The 18,652-nt window shown below is 37.7% G+C and overlaps 1 protein-coding gene across 1 annotated transcript in view; it reads right to left on the bottom strand.

Moving 5' to 3' along the window:
• Positions 1 to 18,652, bottom strand: part of LOC111058521 (condensin complex subunit 2-like) — an 80,088-nt gene that overhangs the window by 20,080 nt on the left and 41,356 nt on the right. Inside the window, exons 5-6 of the mRNA XM_039431343.1 lie at positions 11,841 to 11,933; positions 7,004 to 7,171 (exon numbers count right to left, since the gene is read on the bottom strand). Coding sequence (XP_039287277.1) covers positions 7,004 to 7,171; positions 11,841 to 11,933 — 261 coding nt within the window. The remainder of the gene's footprint in view (positions 1 to 7,003; positions 7,172 to 11,840; positions 11,934 to 18,652) is intronic.

Raw genomic sequence — 18,652 nt, 5'->3', positions numbered from 1 at the left:
GATGTTTTTGAACGGGTAGTATTATAGTCAACAGTCTACTAACGTTGATGGAAAGATATATTTTCAAGATGTTCGATGTTTTTGTACGGGTAGTATTATAGTCCACTAGACAGCTGATTTATGATGAATAATTCTATAATTTGATTTTTACTCTAATATTGGTGTATGAAGGAAGCTCCTTTTTCCTTTCATATTATCCTTGAAATGCAAAATTTCAAAAAACCTTGTATATACGTCGACGCGCAATTTAAAAAGGAACATACCTGTAAAATTTCATGAAAATCTATTACCAGGTTTCGCCGTAAATGCGCAACATATAAACATTTAAACATTAAGAGAAATGCCAAACCGTCGACTTGAATCTTAGACCTCACTTCGCTCGGTCAAAAAATGACAACCTCGCCTCGAATAATCCTAACAGTGTTTCATTACAGCCTTTCTAGAGGCAATCAGCTGTTTGCCTTTGAAATAATTCAGTCAAATATTGTTTTGGCCAGAGCATTCAAATCGTAGCGCCAAATGCCAGACTGGTTCTGCGAATAGCAGCTGTGTTTGCGCACGCGCAAACCGTCCTGCTTGCTTGGCATTCTGGAAGTTTTTAGTTTCGTCAGTCGTTCTTGTTCAGTCGACCAGTCGTTCTTGTTTTATTGTCTGTTGTTTTGTATTGTCGGGGCTGAATTGTTTTGTGTATGAGTTCAAGATGGAGGAAAAATTACAGAAACAAATCATTGTGCATCGCGCTAAACTGGAACAATTGTATGCCCGATTGCAAAGAATTTATGAACTGTCTAAAAATGTCTCTGATCCAAAAGTTGCTGAGCAATTTTTAGTGTTGTATCCTCGGGTGTCTCAGACCATTTCGGATTTTGAAAAGACAGAATTAGTGGTTAATGAGTTGGAACTTGAGTTGAATAAAGATTATGTTGTAGCATTCAACGACTCACATCTAGATCTGTTTCAGTATATTGAAGTAGCGGCTAACACTCTCAAACAGAAAGAGGCGACTGATGCTATTGCTCAATCTTCGGCAGCTTCAGCAGCTAGTGCACAGCCGGTCGTGTCCGAGTCAGTACTGCCCAAAATCGACCTTCCAAAATTTGATGGGAACCAGACTCAATGGTCGGTGTTTTATGAATTATTTAAGGCATTGGTACATGACAACAAGAGCTTGAACGATCAGCAGAAGGTCCAATATCTTGTAAGTGGACTTACTGGACAAGCAGCAAATATTTGTCGTCATTTGCCACCATTGGCTAATAATTATCTAATAATTTGGCAGGCATTATTGACCCGCTATAACGATCCACGAGCGCAAGTCGATGCCTATTTCAAACAAATTTTTGAATTTCGTCCAATAAAATCAGAATCAAAGGCAGGTTGTATTGCGATTTTGGATGGGTTTTGCAGTTCCATCAATGCAGTGAAGAGATTGCGACTCACTGATTTGTCAGACTCGATATTCCTCTATCATGGCTTGAGATTGCTGGATCCAAGTTCTCGTAGAAATTTTGAATCGGCCGTACGTGACAAGGCTATGCCAACTTATGCCGATTATGTAAAATTCATTGAAAAGCAAATTAAGACTCTTCCTTCTGATGAGAAACAGACTGAATCGTTTAATATGAAGCACAAAAAGATAATAAATCAAAGGTGTTTGTGGTTCAATCCAATGATTCATCTAACGATGCATCTAGTAAAAATCCCAATTGTCTGAAGTGCTCAAAACCGGGTCATCGGTTAGTAGATTGTGCTAGTTTCTTGAAAATGACTCCTTGGGATCGTTATTGTTTGATTAAAGGAAAGTTTTGTTGTTTTCGTTGTCTTGATGTGGATCATTTGAGTAAAAATTGTCGTAGTAAAACTCAGTGTGCTCAATGTCGAGAATCTCATCATTCTTTATTGCACTTTTCCAGATCAAGTTCCAATGAAGGTGTTGCGTCCTCGTCGAACTCCAAGGCAGGTGGCACATCACCTATTAGTTGTTGTTCTACATCCAATGATGTAGAAAATTCGACCGTTGTGTTGTCGACCGTCACTGCACATATTCGAGATTGTAATGGTCAGCTTTGTGATGTTCGTTTCTTGATTGACACCGGGAGTCAGTGTCATTTTGTTACAGCCAAATTGTGTCGGCGTTTGAGACTACCATTCCAGCCCATGAAAACCGTTGTTCGTGGATTCGGTGGTGGTACTAGTGAAGTTCGAGGTCGTACTTGTGTGTCGATTCAGTCGAAGTTGGATCCTACCGTCAAGTTTTCGATGGATGCCACAGTGGTAGATAAAATCATCGACAAGTTGCCTTCTTGTGAAATCGACAGATCCAAACTTCATCATCTGGAAAATCTCACACTGGCTGACGACAAATTCTACCTTCCTAGTAGAATAGATGGCATCATTGGTGCAGAGTTAGTTCCTCACTTGCTACGTGGAGTCCTAGTACAGGTGAATCGCATGAATTGATGACTGTTAATAGTGTCTTTGGTCACATTCTGATGGGGAGAGCGCCGATTCTCACTTCAACAAAAAATGTGTCGAATTGTTTTACAGCCATCTGTAGTCCATTCGTTAGTAGTCCATCGTTGGATAGTTTTGTGGAACGTTTTTGGGAGTTGGAATCGTGCCCTACACCAAGCTGTCAACTGAAACCGGAAGAGTTGGAGTGTGAGGTAAATTTTCGGAAGTCTGTACATCGTGTGAATTCTGGTCGTTTTGTTGTTGCCTTGTCATTTGCGGAGCCGCCCAGCAGCTTGGGAGATTCGTATGCTGTCGCCGAACGCCGACTGCTGAGTTTGGAGAGACGACTAGAGCATGACAGCAATACTCGTATTTCATATCATGAAATATTGATTGATTACCTACGTCAGGGTCACATGTCGTTTGTAGCAGATCAGACAGACCGAGGTGGTTACTACATACCGCATCACGCCATCGTGAAAGCAAGCAGCACTACCACGCCCATCCGAATTGTATTTGATGCTGGTTCCAGAACATCATCGGGTTTGTCATTGAACCAGGTTCTTCATGCTGGTCCCAAATTGCAGACTGACATTTTTGTTTTGTTAGTCAATTTTCGTTTGTTCCCAATCGCACTAACTGCCGACATTAAACAAATGTATCGACAGATATTAGTGGAGGATTCCTGCCGTCGTTATCAGCGTGTATTGTGGAGATTTTCGCCGGAGGATCCGATCGAAATTTATCAGCTCAATTGTGTTGTTTTTGGTGTTTCAAGCTCTCCATATTTGGCACTTCGCACCGTCCACCAGCTTGTAGAGGAGGATGGAAATCGTTTTCCAGCAGCCAAGGCGAGAATACCAAGAGACATGTTCATGGACGACTTAGTCACATCTGTCGCCACAGAGTCAGAGGCCGCGGAGCTGTATCATCAGTCCAAGCAGCTGTTTGAGGGAGGAGGTTTCTCGCTCACAAAGTGGACGTCAAATTCACCATCAATGCTGGAGACATTCTCGGAGGAAGAGAAATCGTTTTCGTACAAGGATTTCGAAGCAGACAACTCCTTGGCTATCTTGGGATTGAATTGGCAACCTAGTACTGATCTGTTTCAGTTTTCCGTCAAGTGTGGTGAGGTCGTCGCTACTAAGCGTTCTATTCTGTCAGTGATGGCTCGTATCTATGATCCACTTGGTCTCTTGTCACCGTTTACATTATTTCTCAAGTGTCTTGTCCAGAAACTGTGGAAATTAGGAGTGGATTGGGACGAGAAGCCGCCTGAGTCTATCTGCACTCTTTGGGAGAATTGTCAAAAAGAGTTGCCTCTATTGTTGAAATTTGCTGTTCCACGTCACGTTGGTTTGTTTCAGGATTCTCACATCAGTTTGATTGGTTTTTGTGACGCATCATTGTCGGGTTATGGTGCAGTTATCTATGTGAAGTCGCAGAAGGAGAGCGAGGAGTCAAGAGTTGTATTATTGTGTTCCAAGTCCAAGGTAGCACCATCTAAAGTTGTTTCAATACCTCGTTTGGAGTTGTGTGCGGCACTCTTGTTGGCAGAACTCATGAATTCAGTAGTCACTATTATTAGTGAACGTTGTCATGTGTCTCGTATTGTCGCACTCTCTGATTCGACAGTCACCTTGTGTTGGATTAATGCTCCATCCGCAAAATGGCAAACTTTTGTTGGTAATCGCGTCGCAAAAATACAGGATTCTTGTATACAGGAGTGGATGCATGTTGCCGGAATTGAAAATCCCGCTGACTGTTTGTCTAGAGGTTTATCACCAGTTGAGCTTGTGAACTTTCCGTTGTGGCTCTCAGGTCCATCATGGTTAGCAGAGGACGAATGCGATTGGCCCGTCCGAACTCAAATGGAAGAGATCGTGGATCCACCGGAGGCGAAAAAACCGTCAGTGTTGACAGTCACAAAATCTCCTGATTGTAACAGCAATGCAGTATATTCATTGATTGGTCGTTGTTCGGATTATGGTCGTCTTTTGAGAATTGTAATTCTTGTTCTCAAATTCCTACGAATCTTACCCCAATCAGAGGAATCAGATTTCGATGTTGCTGAGAGGTATCTATGTAAAGTGGTGCAGAAGATACATTTTTCATCTGAATTTGTGCAATTGGAGAAGGGAGAAGATTGTTCTATGCGCCTTCGTCGCCTGTCTCCATTCATTGATAAAGGCGTGATTCGCGTCGGCGGTCGTTTGTCTCATGCTGGACTGGAATTTGAGACTTGTCATCAGATGATCCTACCAAAATCCGACGCTTTCGTATCGATGTTGATTGATTATCATCACAAGAAGAACTGTCATGCTGGACCTTCGTTATTGTTGTCCTTGATCAGACAGAAATTCTGGATAATGTCAGCTCGCTCTATTATTCGTATTTGTGTGTTTAAGTGTAATCGTTGTTTCCGTATTCGACCTAGTAAAAAAAATTATATCCACTCCCAACTTAATAGTTGTTGTGATTGTTGCATTTTTTTCTTTTGTGTTGTTTTTTGGTGTTGGTGTTTTGTTCTTTTTTGTCATGTCTGGATTTTTCCCTTCCTTGGTTTTTTCAGTTTTGTAACTTAGCTGAAAAATAGTTTTTCAGAGGCGGGGGTATGTTTCAGCCAGAGCATTCAAATCGTAGCGCCAAATGCCAGACTGGTTCTGCGAATAGCAGCTGTGTTTGCGCACGCGCAAACCGTCCTGCTTGCTTGGCATTCTGGAAGTTTTTAGTTTCGTCAGTCGTTCTTGTTCAGTCGTTCTTGTTAGTTTTGTGTTGTCTTGTTGTGAAGACCGAGTTTGTATTTGTAATGTAATTTCCATCGGAAATTTCTAGTAATTGATTGTTTAAGTGTCGTGTGTGTGGATTATAAATATAACATCGTAAATAGTGTTAAATTGAATTAATTTGCATCAGTTTGAATTTATAAAGAATCAGTTTGAGCTTCGTTCGAAATACAGTATACAGAGCCTGCAAGTTGAACACGGAAAACCAGCCTGGAAGCGAAAACCTATCTTTTTCCCAGATTTCTTCCCACCTCGAATCTGACCAAAACACCTAATAAAGGCTTCGAAGGGCGAGTAGACAAAATTGGATTAAATCTGGTGAGTTTTTGCTCTTTTTATTGTTCATTAATGCAGAGTTTGACTGTACCAATAACCTGGCTCGAATTGAAGATTAAATTTTGCTCCTCGTTTCTATTTGATAAATTGAATAGTAAATTACAGTCCACTGGTAGCTCTAGCATGAGCTTTGTTCAGATCAAATATCTTGTAAATTGCCAGCCTTTAGCATACAATTTGGTACACAATGCATATCATGCAGCCGCTCTTCCAACTTTAAAATTCCTTGTTAACTAAAATACAATCTTCCGACTACGTTTGACAATTGGAAAAATAATTTCAATTATTTATGAGAAACTCTCTCGCTCTCACCACCCACTTATCTTCTGAAAAAAAAAGTTTGCAGCATGTCGAAAATTTCATGTTTTCTGCTCGAAATGTCTCGACATTGACGAACATAATCATTAATTAAAAAATATCTATAGATCAGATAAAAACTATTCAGATACCGATAGAAAGGAGACATTCTCCCCGTTAATTTGATATGAAATTCTCACGCATTACGACGCCTCAAGATTCTGAGGGAAGTGAATTCAAAAGAAAAACAAATGTTTCCAATTTTATCATAAAAGTTAAACTTCCTTTTAATCCTTCAACCCTGAAACTTTTTTAGCACTACTAGGATATCGGGGATGATTTTCTACATCCAATTCTGATGTTGAATTGGTAATTTGAGAAAGTTGCAATTTTACACGAATTGGCAACCTTGTAATGATTTCTTCGGATGGAGGGCCAAGTCCCAACTTATTTTACACAGACTATAAAGCTCCTTGTGAATATTTTCGGATGCAACATGTTGCTTTTGAGAAGAAACAAAAGATCAATCATCAGTTGCTTATGGAAAGATACATTTTCAAAAAATGTTCGATGTTTTTGAAAGAGTAGTCTAGTCACAGTATACATACAGTATGGAAACTCGGCTAGTACCCTGGCGCAAAAATCCGCTATCTTGTTAGGAAGTTCCGCATTGTAATAGTATTGATGGGAGGTTCGGATCACTTTACTGATCCGGATCAATTGATCTCGTTCACTGACGCGAGCCAATCAGAAGACCAGGATTGGAACTTCCTAAGAAGTAGACACGTGACGTGTCTAGTATTTGTGCCATGTAAAAAGCATTGGTTAGATAGGCGTTTGATTGACAGTTTCCATTCTGTACCTATTCTGTGGTCTAGTGGCCCTCCGCCGATAGGCATAGCTACAGGACCCGGACTGTAATACTTACTATTTTGGTCACTATTTTTGACACTTGATAAGGAAATCAGTCGTGCCTAAAATAATATCAAAAAAGGGTACTAGTAATTCTTTGTCATAATAAATTATTTTTTGAAATTTGAAATAATTAAATCTTATAATAAAATCTAATAAATTAAATATAATGAAATCTTATAATTTCTTCTTCACACACCTTCCGTTTCCTGGCCCTAATCTGCTGGTTCTCGTTTCCACCCCCCTCTCCATCCGAGTCCCCCTCCCCCCCACTGCCTTCCCCGCCATCCTTGGTCGACTTCTTCTTGCCCTTGTCGTTTGCACGCGACAACCCACTCACGATCTGCGTAGATCCGTGTGCTTGCGTCCAGGCTGCAGCTCATTGTCTAGAAAACCAAACAAAGGTAAAGTCAGTACGTCAAGTTTTCATTTCGTCAAGTTCCTGCTGTTGGAACTCATCGTCTAGAAGCCAAACAAAGGCTACTTCAGTACGTCGAGTTTTCAGTTCGTCAAGTTCCTGTTGCTTTTAGAAACTGTGTCATGAAGTAAAACAGGACATAACAATTCTTATGGTTGAGCCAGGTGACAGATAGTTTCAATGAAGAGACAATATTATACTATTGATCCTAAGCTTCCTGTCAACATATACAATGCAGTACCTACACTGAGTATTTTTTGCCACTTCAATCAAATTCAGAAGTTGAAATAAATAAGAATATCAGTGCCATTTTGTATTTATTGGTGCATAGGATGTGTTTCAATCCATGAGAACCATTTCTAAATGGAAGACATGAAAGCTATGACATTTGAAAATGCTTTTCATTACTTGAAGCATGTTATGCACAGATACAATATTAAAGGGTACTGAATAATATCTTCATTTTATTTCAACTTATTAATTTGAAGCGGCGAAAAATACTTTCAAGAAATACTCAAAAAGTTATTTTTGTCATAGTCATTCAATTTCAGCTGTTTTCCATGCATGTAATCAATCCGGTAAACAGCTATTTGCAGAACAAATAAACATATGAGTCTCATTATAGCATACTCTAATGTAATGAAACCATATGTTTTCTTCACAGTCGAGTATGTTTCCTAGTTCAGAAATAGGAACAGCAAACCTGCTACAAAGAAACCACCTTCAGCACTCCAGGTGAAAGTTTTGTCAACTTTCACAAAATTCCTGATTCAGAATTTGTAAACTAGGTTATGTTTATAGAATGCATGTAGCAACGTCAGCACAAGCAGGTAATGTTTTCTATTTCTCAATTATTCTTCTTTAGATTATTATGAAAAAAAAATAGTGTACGTTACTTGGACGTGAATGTCTATTGCAGTGCTCGAATGGAATTCTAGTCTCGGCTGACGCCTCGACTAGAAACATCATTCTCGCCTGCAAAAGGCCCCTTCCCATCCTTGTTACGTAAGATACTATTACGTCACAAGGACAGAAAGTGGCCTAGTCTGGGCGTTAGCCGAGACTAGAATTTCATGCAAACCCTGCAAGAGACATTCACGGCCAAGTAATGTACACTATTTTTTTTCATAATAATCTAAGGAAGAATAATAGGGTAACATAAAACATTACCTTCTGGTGCTTGAGTTACTACATACATTCTATAAAAATAGCCTGCTTCACAAATTCCGAATCAAGAAATTTGTAATTATTGTAGTTGACAAAACTTCCACCTCGAGCGATGAAGGCAGTTTCTTTGTAGCAGTTTTGCTGTTCCTATTTCGGAACAATGGTGAGGTCCTCGAGGATAGGAGAAAAAAGTTGGCGATCCTCTGACTTGTTAATGCCTTCTATGGATGGTAGCTGATACAGATCTATTAATGTAATATTAACTGTTCATTCTCGTTTAAAATAATCAATTATATTTTAACAAGCAAGAAATTATATTTTTCAATAATTTAATAATACATTTTCATAATTAAGATGAAATATTTTATTAATTAATCATTAATTCTACATTGTTAAAAGAAGATCTGGCAACAGAGAAAAGCGAGAAAGAGATATCACTATCCGCCTTGTTGAATGATAGACAAGGATAGCAACACCATTGCTAATAAAACACTGCCATTATAACGTGGACCTCACTATAGGAAACATACTCGACTGTAAAGAAAACATATGGTTTCTTAACAGTAGTGTATGCTGTAATGAGGTCATAATTATGTTTATTTGTTCTACAATCAGCTATTGACAAAATAGTTATTTTTATCATACTCACTCAATTTCGTAGAGAGTTAGAGGGGAGGATATTTTTAATATTCTTTCCGAAGAATGGACATTGATATGTCCAAAGCTCCGCCAATTTATGTAGATGCATAACAATATAATTATCTATAGTTATTATATTACAAATTACTTTTTCATATCATATACAGTTCAATAATTATTTTCTTAGTCTATATAATGTAAATTCATCTATAATTTTGCTGTATTGTAAGCTATTGTATATAAGTGTATAAGCCAGTATATATTGTAATCTACATAAATAAAGTACTCAATCAATCAATCAATTTCAGCTGTTTTCCATACCGTACATAAAATGAAGCCGGTAAATTGTAGAACAAATAAGCATATGATTCTCATTACAGGATACTCTACTGTGATGAAATCATATGTTTTCTTTACAGTCTATTATGTTTCCTAGTTCCGAAATAGGAACAGCAAAACTACAAAGACAAGTTCTATAAATACAGGTCATGACACAATCCCGTGATGCATTACAAAATCGCCATTTTGTGGGGTTCTAGTTTACCAATTTTCAAATTTATTTTTAGCTGTTATCATTTTAGATTGAACATGATGTGTTATTAGTAATTGGAATTGTGAATCATAATCCTTAGGTTACAAGAATAAGAACAATTTTTAATAATAAATAAATAATTAGAGCATTTATTATTGAAATTTCATTATTAAACAATTGAAAACTTGAACTCACATATTATCTGAGCTAGAATTTTGTTTTTTTTTTAATGCATAATGCATGATTTTGTTATGAGCAGATTGAGTTAGATTGGATTTTCAAATGTACCGCCATGAAATAGGCACAAAATGGCCGCTCCAAAAGGAACATGGGTGTCTTGACCTGGTTTTTATAGACCTTGTACAAAGAAACCGCTTTCAGCGTTCGAGGTGGAAGTTTTGTCAACTAGAATCATAAAATTCCTGATTCGGAATTAGTAAACTAGGTTATGTATATAAAATGCATGTACAGTAGTAACAAGTGGTAAAATTCCCCAATTATTCTTCAGTAGATTATTATGACAAAAAAATAGTGTAGGCTACGTTACTTGGCCGTGAATGTCTCTTGCAGGGCTCGAATGAAATACTATTACTGTCTTGTTTAGGTTGGCAGGAAGTTGAGGATCGATTATCAAACCAGGCAAACCACTGTTGACTACTAAACAATTATTAGCCCCCTGTGGGTTGGGGGAGCTTTGAGTCGATCATCGTACTCAAGAATGTGTTGAAAACCAGAATTCACCCACAGTATCCATGCTTGTTGTAGGAGGCGACTGAAATGGACCTCAAAGCAACTCCAGAAGTTGCTTTACCTTCAAACCCACGGGATCTGCCCCATCAGGGCAGTTTTGGAGGGGCAAAAAAACCCAAAAGACCAGAGATGGGTGATAAACCCGGCACAAATGTGGGTCAAGAGCCTGAGTCGAGGGGCGCCGGGCGCCCTAGAGGCAGTTTGGAGTCTCCTCTCTCAGCCGAAGGACTTACAAAAAGGCCAGGAGTGGAACTCACGTAGGTCACGAGTTTGTGGGTGGAGAGGCCAAAATTCATCACTGCTCTTAGAAGGGGAGCCATTTAGGCAAAACTTCTTGTGAGATGTGAGGCTTTTGACCCTGCGAAGTTTCGGAGGGGCAAAAATAAAAACCCAAGAGACCAGAGATGGGTGAAAAACCAGGCACAAATGAGGGTAAAGAGGCTGAGTCGTGGGTGGCTGGGAGCCCTAGAGGCAACTTGGCCGCCCCTTCCTCGACGGAAGGACCTACAAAGAAGGCCAGAAGTGGAACTCACGTAGGTCACAAGGACTAATCAGTCTGAAGAGACTGCCAAGCCTATCACACTGGATTGCGACAAGGATTACAACCAGGTGATGAATGGAATGTTAGTATAGGGAAAAACTTCTGGTTCTTGTAAAGGACATAGGTATTGGTTTGCCTAACTAACATACTACTTGGGAACACAATAAGCTTCGGTTGACGTGTGGGGTTCTTTGAACCTTTGGATCCTTGAATCCGTCCCTTCAAAAACAATAAACAATTATTATCTCCAGATTTCATTTTGGGTGTTCAGATAGTGTAGTGAATATAGTATCATATAATTCAAGAAGTGCTTAAATTTAAATTCTAATGTAAAAAATGAATTCTAAATTTTGGTTTGTAAATTTTCGAATTCAAAATTTTGTTGGAATTGATAAAGATATGCATCATAACCTACTTTTTGGACATACTTCTATCAAAATTAGGAATAGGCCTGTTTTGAATAGTTTTTGGCTAGGTCTGTTGATCCTCTTCTAATCATACACCTACATGATTTGTATATTATGGACGGTGTGGATAAATAAATATAATTCTCTTCAATATTTCTTTTCATTACGAACTGCTTGTAAATGATCACTTTCAAATACTTAAACTACGATATACCAGTCTAATTTTTATGATTAAAAACAAAGGACCTGAACTGAACATTCTAGAAAAATATATAAATACAAAAAAGATTATGGATTTTTATTATAAAAATCAGACTGCTATGTCGTAATTTAAGTATTTAAAGGTAAATATATTTAATCAAGCATATCGCCATTCAAATGGTGGCTCAACCCGTAAGGTACGAGATGAACACAGTTTCAAAGAAGTTGACCAAACAACAAAATTATTCAAATTCCTAAGAAGTAAGGGTTACTTTTCAGATACCTTATAGAAATTTCAAATTTAATTATACTTTTGGAAGTTGAACCAGTCATAGGACAACTCTTGGTGCTACCAACTGTAAATTTTTCAATAAATTGAATAATTCAAATGAATACTTACTGGAAAATCTTGCATTGTTTTGTCGTTTCTTCTCAACAGAACAAACATGTAATCGATCAACTGCAGATTGAATGCATTGTTCTTGTTGATTTTCTGAAATAAAAAAAAAATCAGTTAAATTCAAAGTCTAAATCAGCATCTTAGCTGAAATTTGCTAGTGCATTACAGTTAACATTGAAAATGAAATAGCTCAATTTAAAAAAAAATACTTCAATTTTTCACCCAGATAAAATACTAACTGAATAATATCCTATGATGTAGAACACCTACATACCTCTACTTTCTACAGAATACAGCTATTAAAATTCAATGCTTCCCAAACAGACAATAATTTCTGCAATTTTTTTTTAATAATATAAGAGAAATTCCAGGTAAAATAATTACCTGGAATAGTAAAACAATTACAGTATTATAAATTTTTCACATCTAGTAAAAGAATAATGAGATCCCAGGATTCTGGAGACCTGGAATGAGGTGATTGCTCTGAAAGGCACAAAAACTTCTTTCAGGATTTCGTCTGTAGGCCTACAGACGTATCGCTCATGATTAACATATTGTTAGTAACCAGCCTTACCCACAAACACAGGCAGGTTCACATAAGTATAGTTCCATCATTTTGTAAAGCTTGGAAATGATAAATAGTTTCATTTCCACGTCTTTGTGCCTTAGCGGGTGATCACATTGGATGTGTATAAGTGCAAGTGCACACTTGCATGACCAAGCTTGCACATGAGAAACAAAGTCTGGAAAGAGCAATAGGAACACTCACACTGAACGCTTGTATTTGCTGGTGCGTGTAGTGTGAGCAGCAAAGTCACATGGCACTTTTCAAATTTTGTTTTTTTTTTTTGGTCATGCATGATTCGACTTGCACTCGCAAATACAGCGTGTTAACGAACTGCCTACCAATATGCTATGGCATTGTTCCCGGGTAAAAAACATATCTCAATATCATATTCAAATTGTCCGGAAATCTTCAGTTACTCACACAGCGGCCATTTTGTTTTTTTCACTTATTCTTTTTTTTCTGAATAATGGTTGAACATACGGAATTGAAACTTTGCACAATCATTTAAAACAACTAGACAAAGCTACAAAAAGAATTATGATAATTTTTCAAATTCATGAGACAAAATGGCGGCCATTTAAAATTTTGTTTCTTAAATAACTTAGAAACCGATGATTTTACAAAAACTTTACAAGAATAACTTTTTTTAATAAATTTAATTACCTATCGATTGATACCTAATCAAGATTGGACCAATATTGACTGAGATATGGCCGCTTTAGTGATAGGTGACCACTGAAATTTTGTTGCAGTGAAAACCAAGGCATGCTGATAGAGGCGCCTCAATGATTCAACACTCTCTATTTGCATTGCATGTCAATGGAAAGCGATTCTAAGTCATTTCAAACAATAAAACAATGTTACATAACCCTCTAAAGGTGGGTCATCAACCACTAAAGCTGCCATATCTCAGTCAATATTGGTCCAATCTTAAAAAATTAGGTACCAATCGATAGGTAATTGAATTTACTAAAAAAAGTTATTCTTGTAAAGTTTTTGTAAAATCATAGGTTTCTAAGTTATTTAGGAAACCAAATTTTTATTGGCCGCCATTTTGTTTTATGAATTTGAAAAATTATCATAATTTTTTTTGTAGCTTTGTCTAGTTGTTATAAATGATTGTGCAAAGTTTCAATTTCGTATGTTCAACCATTATTTTAAAAAAATAAGTGAAAAAATCAAAATGGCCGCTGTGTGAGTAACTGAAGATTTCCGGACAATTTAAATATGATATTTAGATATGTTTCTTACCCAGGAACAATGCCCTATAGTATTGGTAGGGAATTCGTAGACACACAGTATACACAGCATTCAATGTGACCACACCCTGTGATGTTACATTGATGTGTAGTTTTATTTATATAAATACAGTTCATATTAGTAATTCTTTGAGAGATAATCATCATGTTTCGAGTGACTCACATTGGCAGCATTGAGCTGAATATAGTTGGCCAGGAACTGTATACAGAGTCTCCCACGAGAGGTGTGACAGCCGAAGACAGTAGATTTTACATGGAATTTGCAACAACAAATTTCCAGTAAAATTTTCTCATATCGACCTTAGTTTTCGAGATATAATGACCATATAAATAGAGTTGAGCATTTGCTTATACTTCTAAAATATGGAGCATTTGCTTCATTTTCTATGAATAAACGTTAGCAAAACCTTTTGCTCATGCTCATCAAAAAAATAGTTTGAGCTTTGCTCAATAGTAAAAGCTTTTGCTCAAAATTGTATGAATAAACTAGAGCATTTGCTCAACTTTTGAAGCAAATGCTTCAAAAAAGGTGAGTCTAGCCTAGAGCAGCTTATCACCTTTTGCTCATAGTAAAATTAAAATGGCTCAACTAATCCGTATGAGGAAGAGGAAACTATACCAGATACGATCACAACCAATAGTTGAGAACTATAAAGCTCTTATTAGATTCAACCATGATATATCAGTATCGCGTTAGCTCTCATATAGTGCAGACGTACTCGTAGTGTAGTGCAGTAGAAGTAGTGAGTCAGCAGTTGATTGTTCACGGTATTTAAGTGGAACAAAACATTGCATCAAATTTCGGTTAAAATCCGCCGTCTTTATGCAATCGAAGTGACCTACTTTCGCGCGGCCTTCAATTTTCGTTCGCGCTCGCGTTTCCGCGATCGTGAGTGAGTACGAGGGCTTTTCGAAAAGTATGTTCGCAAATTATTGACTATGGCTACGTCAAGTGGAAAATTGTTGAAACTACCCAGTTTTCTTGCCCCGGAGTTTGAAGAGCAAGAAGACGAGGAAAGCAACATCGAGAACATGGACACCACCAAACCATCAGAGATCCAGTGTTCACCGGATCGTTATATTAAATCAAATAAGCTCCATTCAGCCGCCGAGCATGCACTCTTCATCGCCTGGAAGGAGTCGGATGAGAAGAGAAAGCAGCTAGAGAAGAGCAACGTAGAACTTCAGCGGAGAATTGAAGACTTAGAATTGCGATTTCAAAAAATAGAACAGAACATTCAACAACCATGCAGTCCAGCAGTTGCTGAAAACTACTCAACTAATGAGGAGGAGTTGGCAAAAGAGACTGAGTGGATCAGGGCCCGTAACAAACGTACTACAAAGAAGAGGAAACTAAATAGTACTTTGTCTCCTGAACCAAAGAATGAGCCTACTGGTAACCATCGTCAGTTGAACAAAATCACCTCATTGCAGAAGAATAAAGGTGAGGAAGTAAAGAACAAGAAGAAAGAAACGCCACCGCCACCAATCATAGTGGATGGTATAAAGAGCCTGGAGTCTCTTCATAAAAGTTTGAAAAAAGTGACTTCAGATGAAAAATTTAGAATAAAGCTCTTGAGTAGAGAGACTTTCAAAGTAAATTCAGTAGATTCAGAAACGTACAGAAATATTACAAAAGAATTAATCAACGATGGTTTCAACTGGCACTCGTATGAAAACAAACAGGTGAGACCCATAAGAGTGATGATAAAAAAACTTCATCACTCCTGTAGTATAGAATCCATAATGGAGGACTTAAAGGCTAAGGGATTGCTAGTGGTAGATGTAGTGAATAAGTTGAAGTGGAAAACTAAAGAACCATTAGACATGTTCATGGTTTCGTTCAGCGCAGAAGAGAATGTTAAGAAGGTTTTTGAACTTAAACATATTCTGGGTTGCAGAGTAGAAGTTGAAGCATTGAAGAAAGTTAATCTAATACCTCAATGTAAGCGTTGCCAGGCTTTCAACCACACTCAGGCTTATTGCAACAAGGAGGCCAGATGTGTGAAGTGCGCTGGAAAACATGCATCAAAGGAGTGTACGAAACCTAGTGAAGCACTACCGAAATGCATTCATTGTGGTGAAGCTCATCCTGCAAGCTACCGTGGTTGCTCTGTAGCAATTGAGTTACAAAAAATACGTAACTCGAGTAGGGTAGCCAGTAAGAATATAACATCAAAAAATGTTGTCGATTCTCAGGCTCGGAATGTGGCTAATTCTCAAAGTAGGCCCACTCAACATCAAAGTAGGCCCACAGAAAAGAGAATGACTTTCGCCGAAATCGTATCCAAAGAAAATAAATCGCAGATGAAGAAAAATGAAGAAGTAAAAGACACCTCACAAATCCTACAGCTCATCTTATCTAAACTTGATAAACAAGAGAAAATAATTTCATCCCTTCAATCTCGCATCGAGAAATTAGACAATAATAGACAACAAAAACCAAAATGATTCGTTCACTAAACATAATGGAATGGAACGCAAATGGACTCTTACAACGACAACTGGAATTGGAAGCAGTTCTAAACATAGATAATGTAGATATTTGTCTCATTTCTGAGTCTCACTTTACAAAACAGTCCTACAAAAATTTAAAGGTTACAGGACCTACCACGCCTTACATCCCAACAATGTTGCGAGAGGGGGAGTTCAATCATAATCAAAGAGAGCATTCAGCATAATGAACACGTTAAATTAGAAACTGAACGAATTCAATTGATAGGAGTATGTGTGGAAGCAGTTAATTATCGATTTGTAGTTGCAGCTGTCTACTGTCCTCCTCGATATTCATTCAGAAAAGAAGATCATCTATCAATGTTTGATATGTTGGGAACGAGATTTATCCTTGGCGGTGACTTCAATTCAAAACACATTCATTGGGGATCACGATTAACAACTCATAAGGGCAAGGTACTTTACGAAGCTGTAAGAGAGTCAAGATGTGAATCTCTTTCAACTGGAAAACCAACTTATTGGCCTACAGATACAAGTAAGATACCTGATCTCATAGACTTTTTCATAATCAAAAACATTTCAGTAAACTATTTGCAAGTAGAGGAAAGTTTTGATCTCAATTCAGACCACTCTCCAATTATTCTGAAGTTGAGTGACACTATTTTACAAAAACAAAATAATTATCCCACACTAGTTAATAAGTATACAGATTGGGATGGCTTTCAGCAAGTGTTGGAGGAAAGAATTAACCTGAATTCACCATTAACAACTGCAGATCAAATAGATGAGGAGCTGGAAAAATTTGTTACTGATATACAACAGGCAGCCTGGTGTAATACTCCGCAGACTAGGAAACGAAGAACAGTAGGAAATAATTATCCATTGGAAATAAGAGAAATGATTGCAGAGAAAAGAAGAGCTAGAAGGAGGTGGCAGCATTCACGTTCTCCTCAAGATAAAAGATTACTGAATACTCTCACACAGGAACTGAAAAGAGAGATACAGTTTATTAAAAATGAATCAATCAACAGTTACTTGAGTAATTTGACAGGACAAGGCAACACTGATTACTCACTATGGAAGGCTTCTAAGAAAATAAAAACACCCATCCAACAAGTTCCCCCTATTAGGAAACTGAATAGACAATGGGCCAAGAATAATGAAGAAAAGGCACAGGCATTTGCTGATCATCTTGTGAATGTCTTCCAGCCAAACGTTGCAGCTCAAGAAGATCTAGAAATTGAAGGTAACATCATGCAGGAAAATCAAGAACTAATGAATGTCTCAGTAGAAGAAGTGAGAAAGGAAATAAAACTTATGAATGCTAAGAAAACTCCAGGATTTGACCTGATAACTGGCTTAGTCCTGAAGCATCTACCAAGGAAAGCACTCATCAAGCTAACAAACATCCTGAATGCTTCATTCAGACTCAGATTTGTACCAGGAGTCTGGAAAGTAGCTGAAGTTATAATGTTACTCAAGCCAGGAAAAGAACCACATGAAGTAGCTTCATACAGACCAATTTCATTGTTACCTGTGTTATCAAAGTTGTTTGAGAGGATATTATTGAGTAGACTCAAGCCAATAATTGAGAGAAAGCAATTAATTCCTAATCATCAATTTGGTTTCAGAAAAAAACACTCCACAATTGATCAAGTACATAGGATAGTTAATATAATAGAGAAGAGCTTGGAAGAAAAAAAGGTTTGTTCAGCAGTTTTTCTCGACATAGGGCAAGCTTTTGACAAAGTATGGCATGAGGGACTTCTTTATAAACTGAAGAAAATGCTTCCTAAGCAATTTACAGAAATATTGCAATCATATTTGACAGGAAGGTACTTTAGAGTCAAATATGAAGATTCATATTCTGATCTAAGAGAGATAAAAGCAGGAGTTCCGCAAGGAAGTGTTTTAGGACCAGTCCTTTATCTTCTCTTCACTAGTGATATCCCTAATTTGGAGGAGAATACCACAGCCACGTTCGCAGATGACACCGCCCTACTAGCAGTAGACAGTGATGTTGGTATTGCAACAGCGAAGCTTCAGAGATCTGTCAACAAGATACAAGACTGGACCAAAAAGTGGAGAATGAAGCTCAATGAGGAAAAGTCGATTCATGTTAACTTCACCAACAAGAGAGCTGTGTACCTTCCAATCAACATCAATGGAATTAATATACCACATGAAAATCAAGCTAAATACCTAGGTATGACTCTTGATGCTAAGCTTCGCTGGAAAGAGCATGTCAAAAAGAAAAAAGAAGAACTGAACATAAAATACAAGAAATTCTACTGGCTTATTGGAAGAAACTCATCACTTTCAATACCAAACAAATTGCTCCTCTACAAGCAGATCTTCAAACCTGTTTGGACCTATGGAATACAACTATGGGGCTGCACCAAACAGAGCAACGTCACCATCATACAAAGATTCCAGAACAAGGTGCTCCGAAACATCGTTGATGCTCCCTGGTATGTGCGGAACAGCGACATCCATAGGGACCTGGGAGTCAACATGGTATCCTGTGAGAT

This window comes from Nilaparvata lugens, chromosome 6 (genome assembly GCF_014356525.2).
Source record: "Nilaparvata lugens isolate BPH chromosome 6, ASM1435652v1, whole genome shotgun sequence".
NCBI lineage: Eukaryota > Metazoa > Arthropoda > Insecta > Hemiptera > Delphacidae > Nilaparvata > Nilaparvata lugens.
Note: the sequence above shows the minus strand (reverse complement) of the source record. Positions and strands in the feature narration are given on the sequence as shown.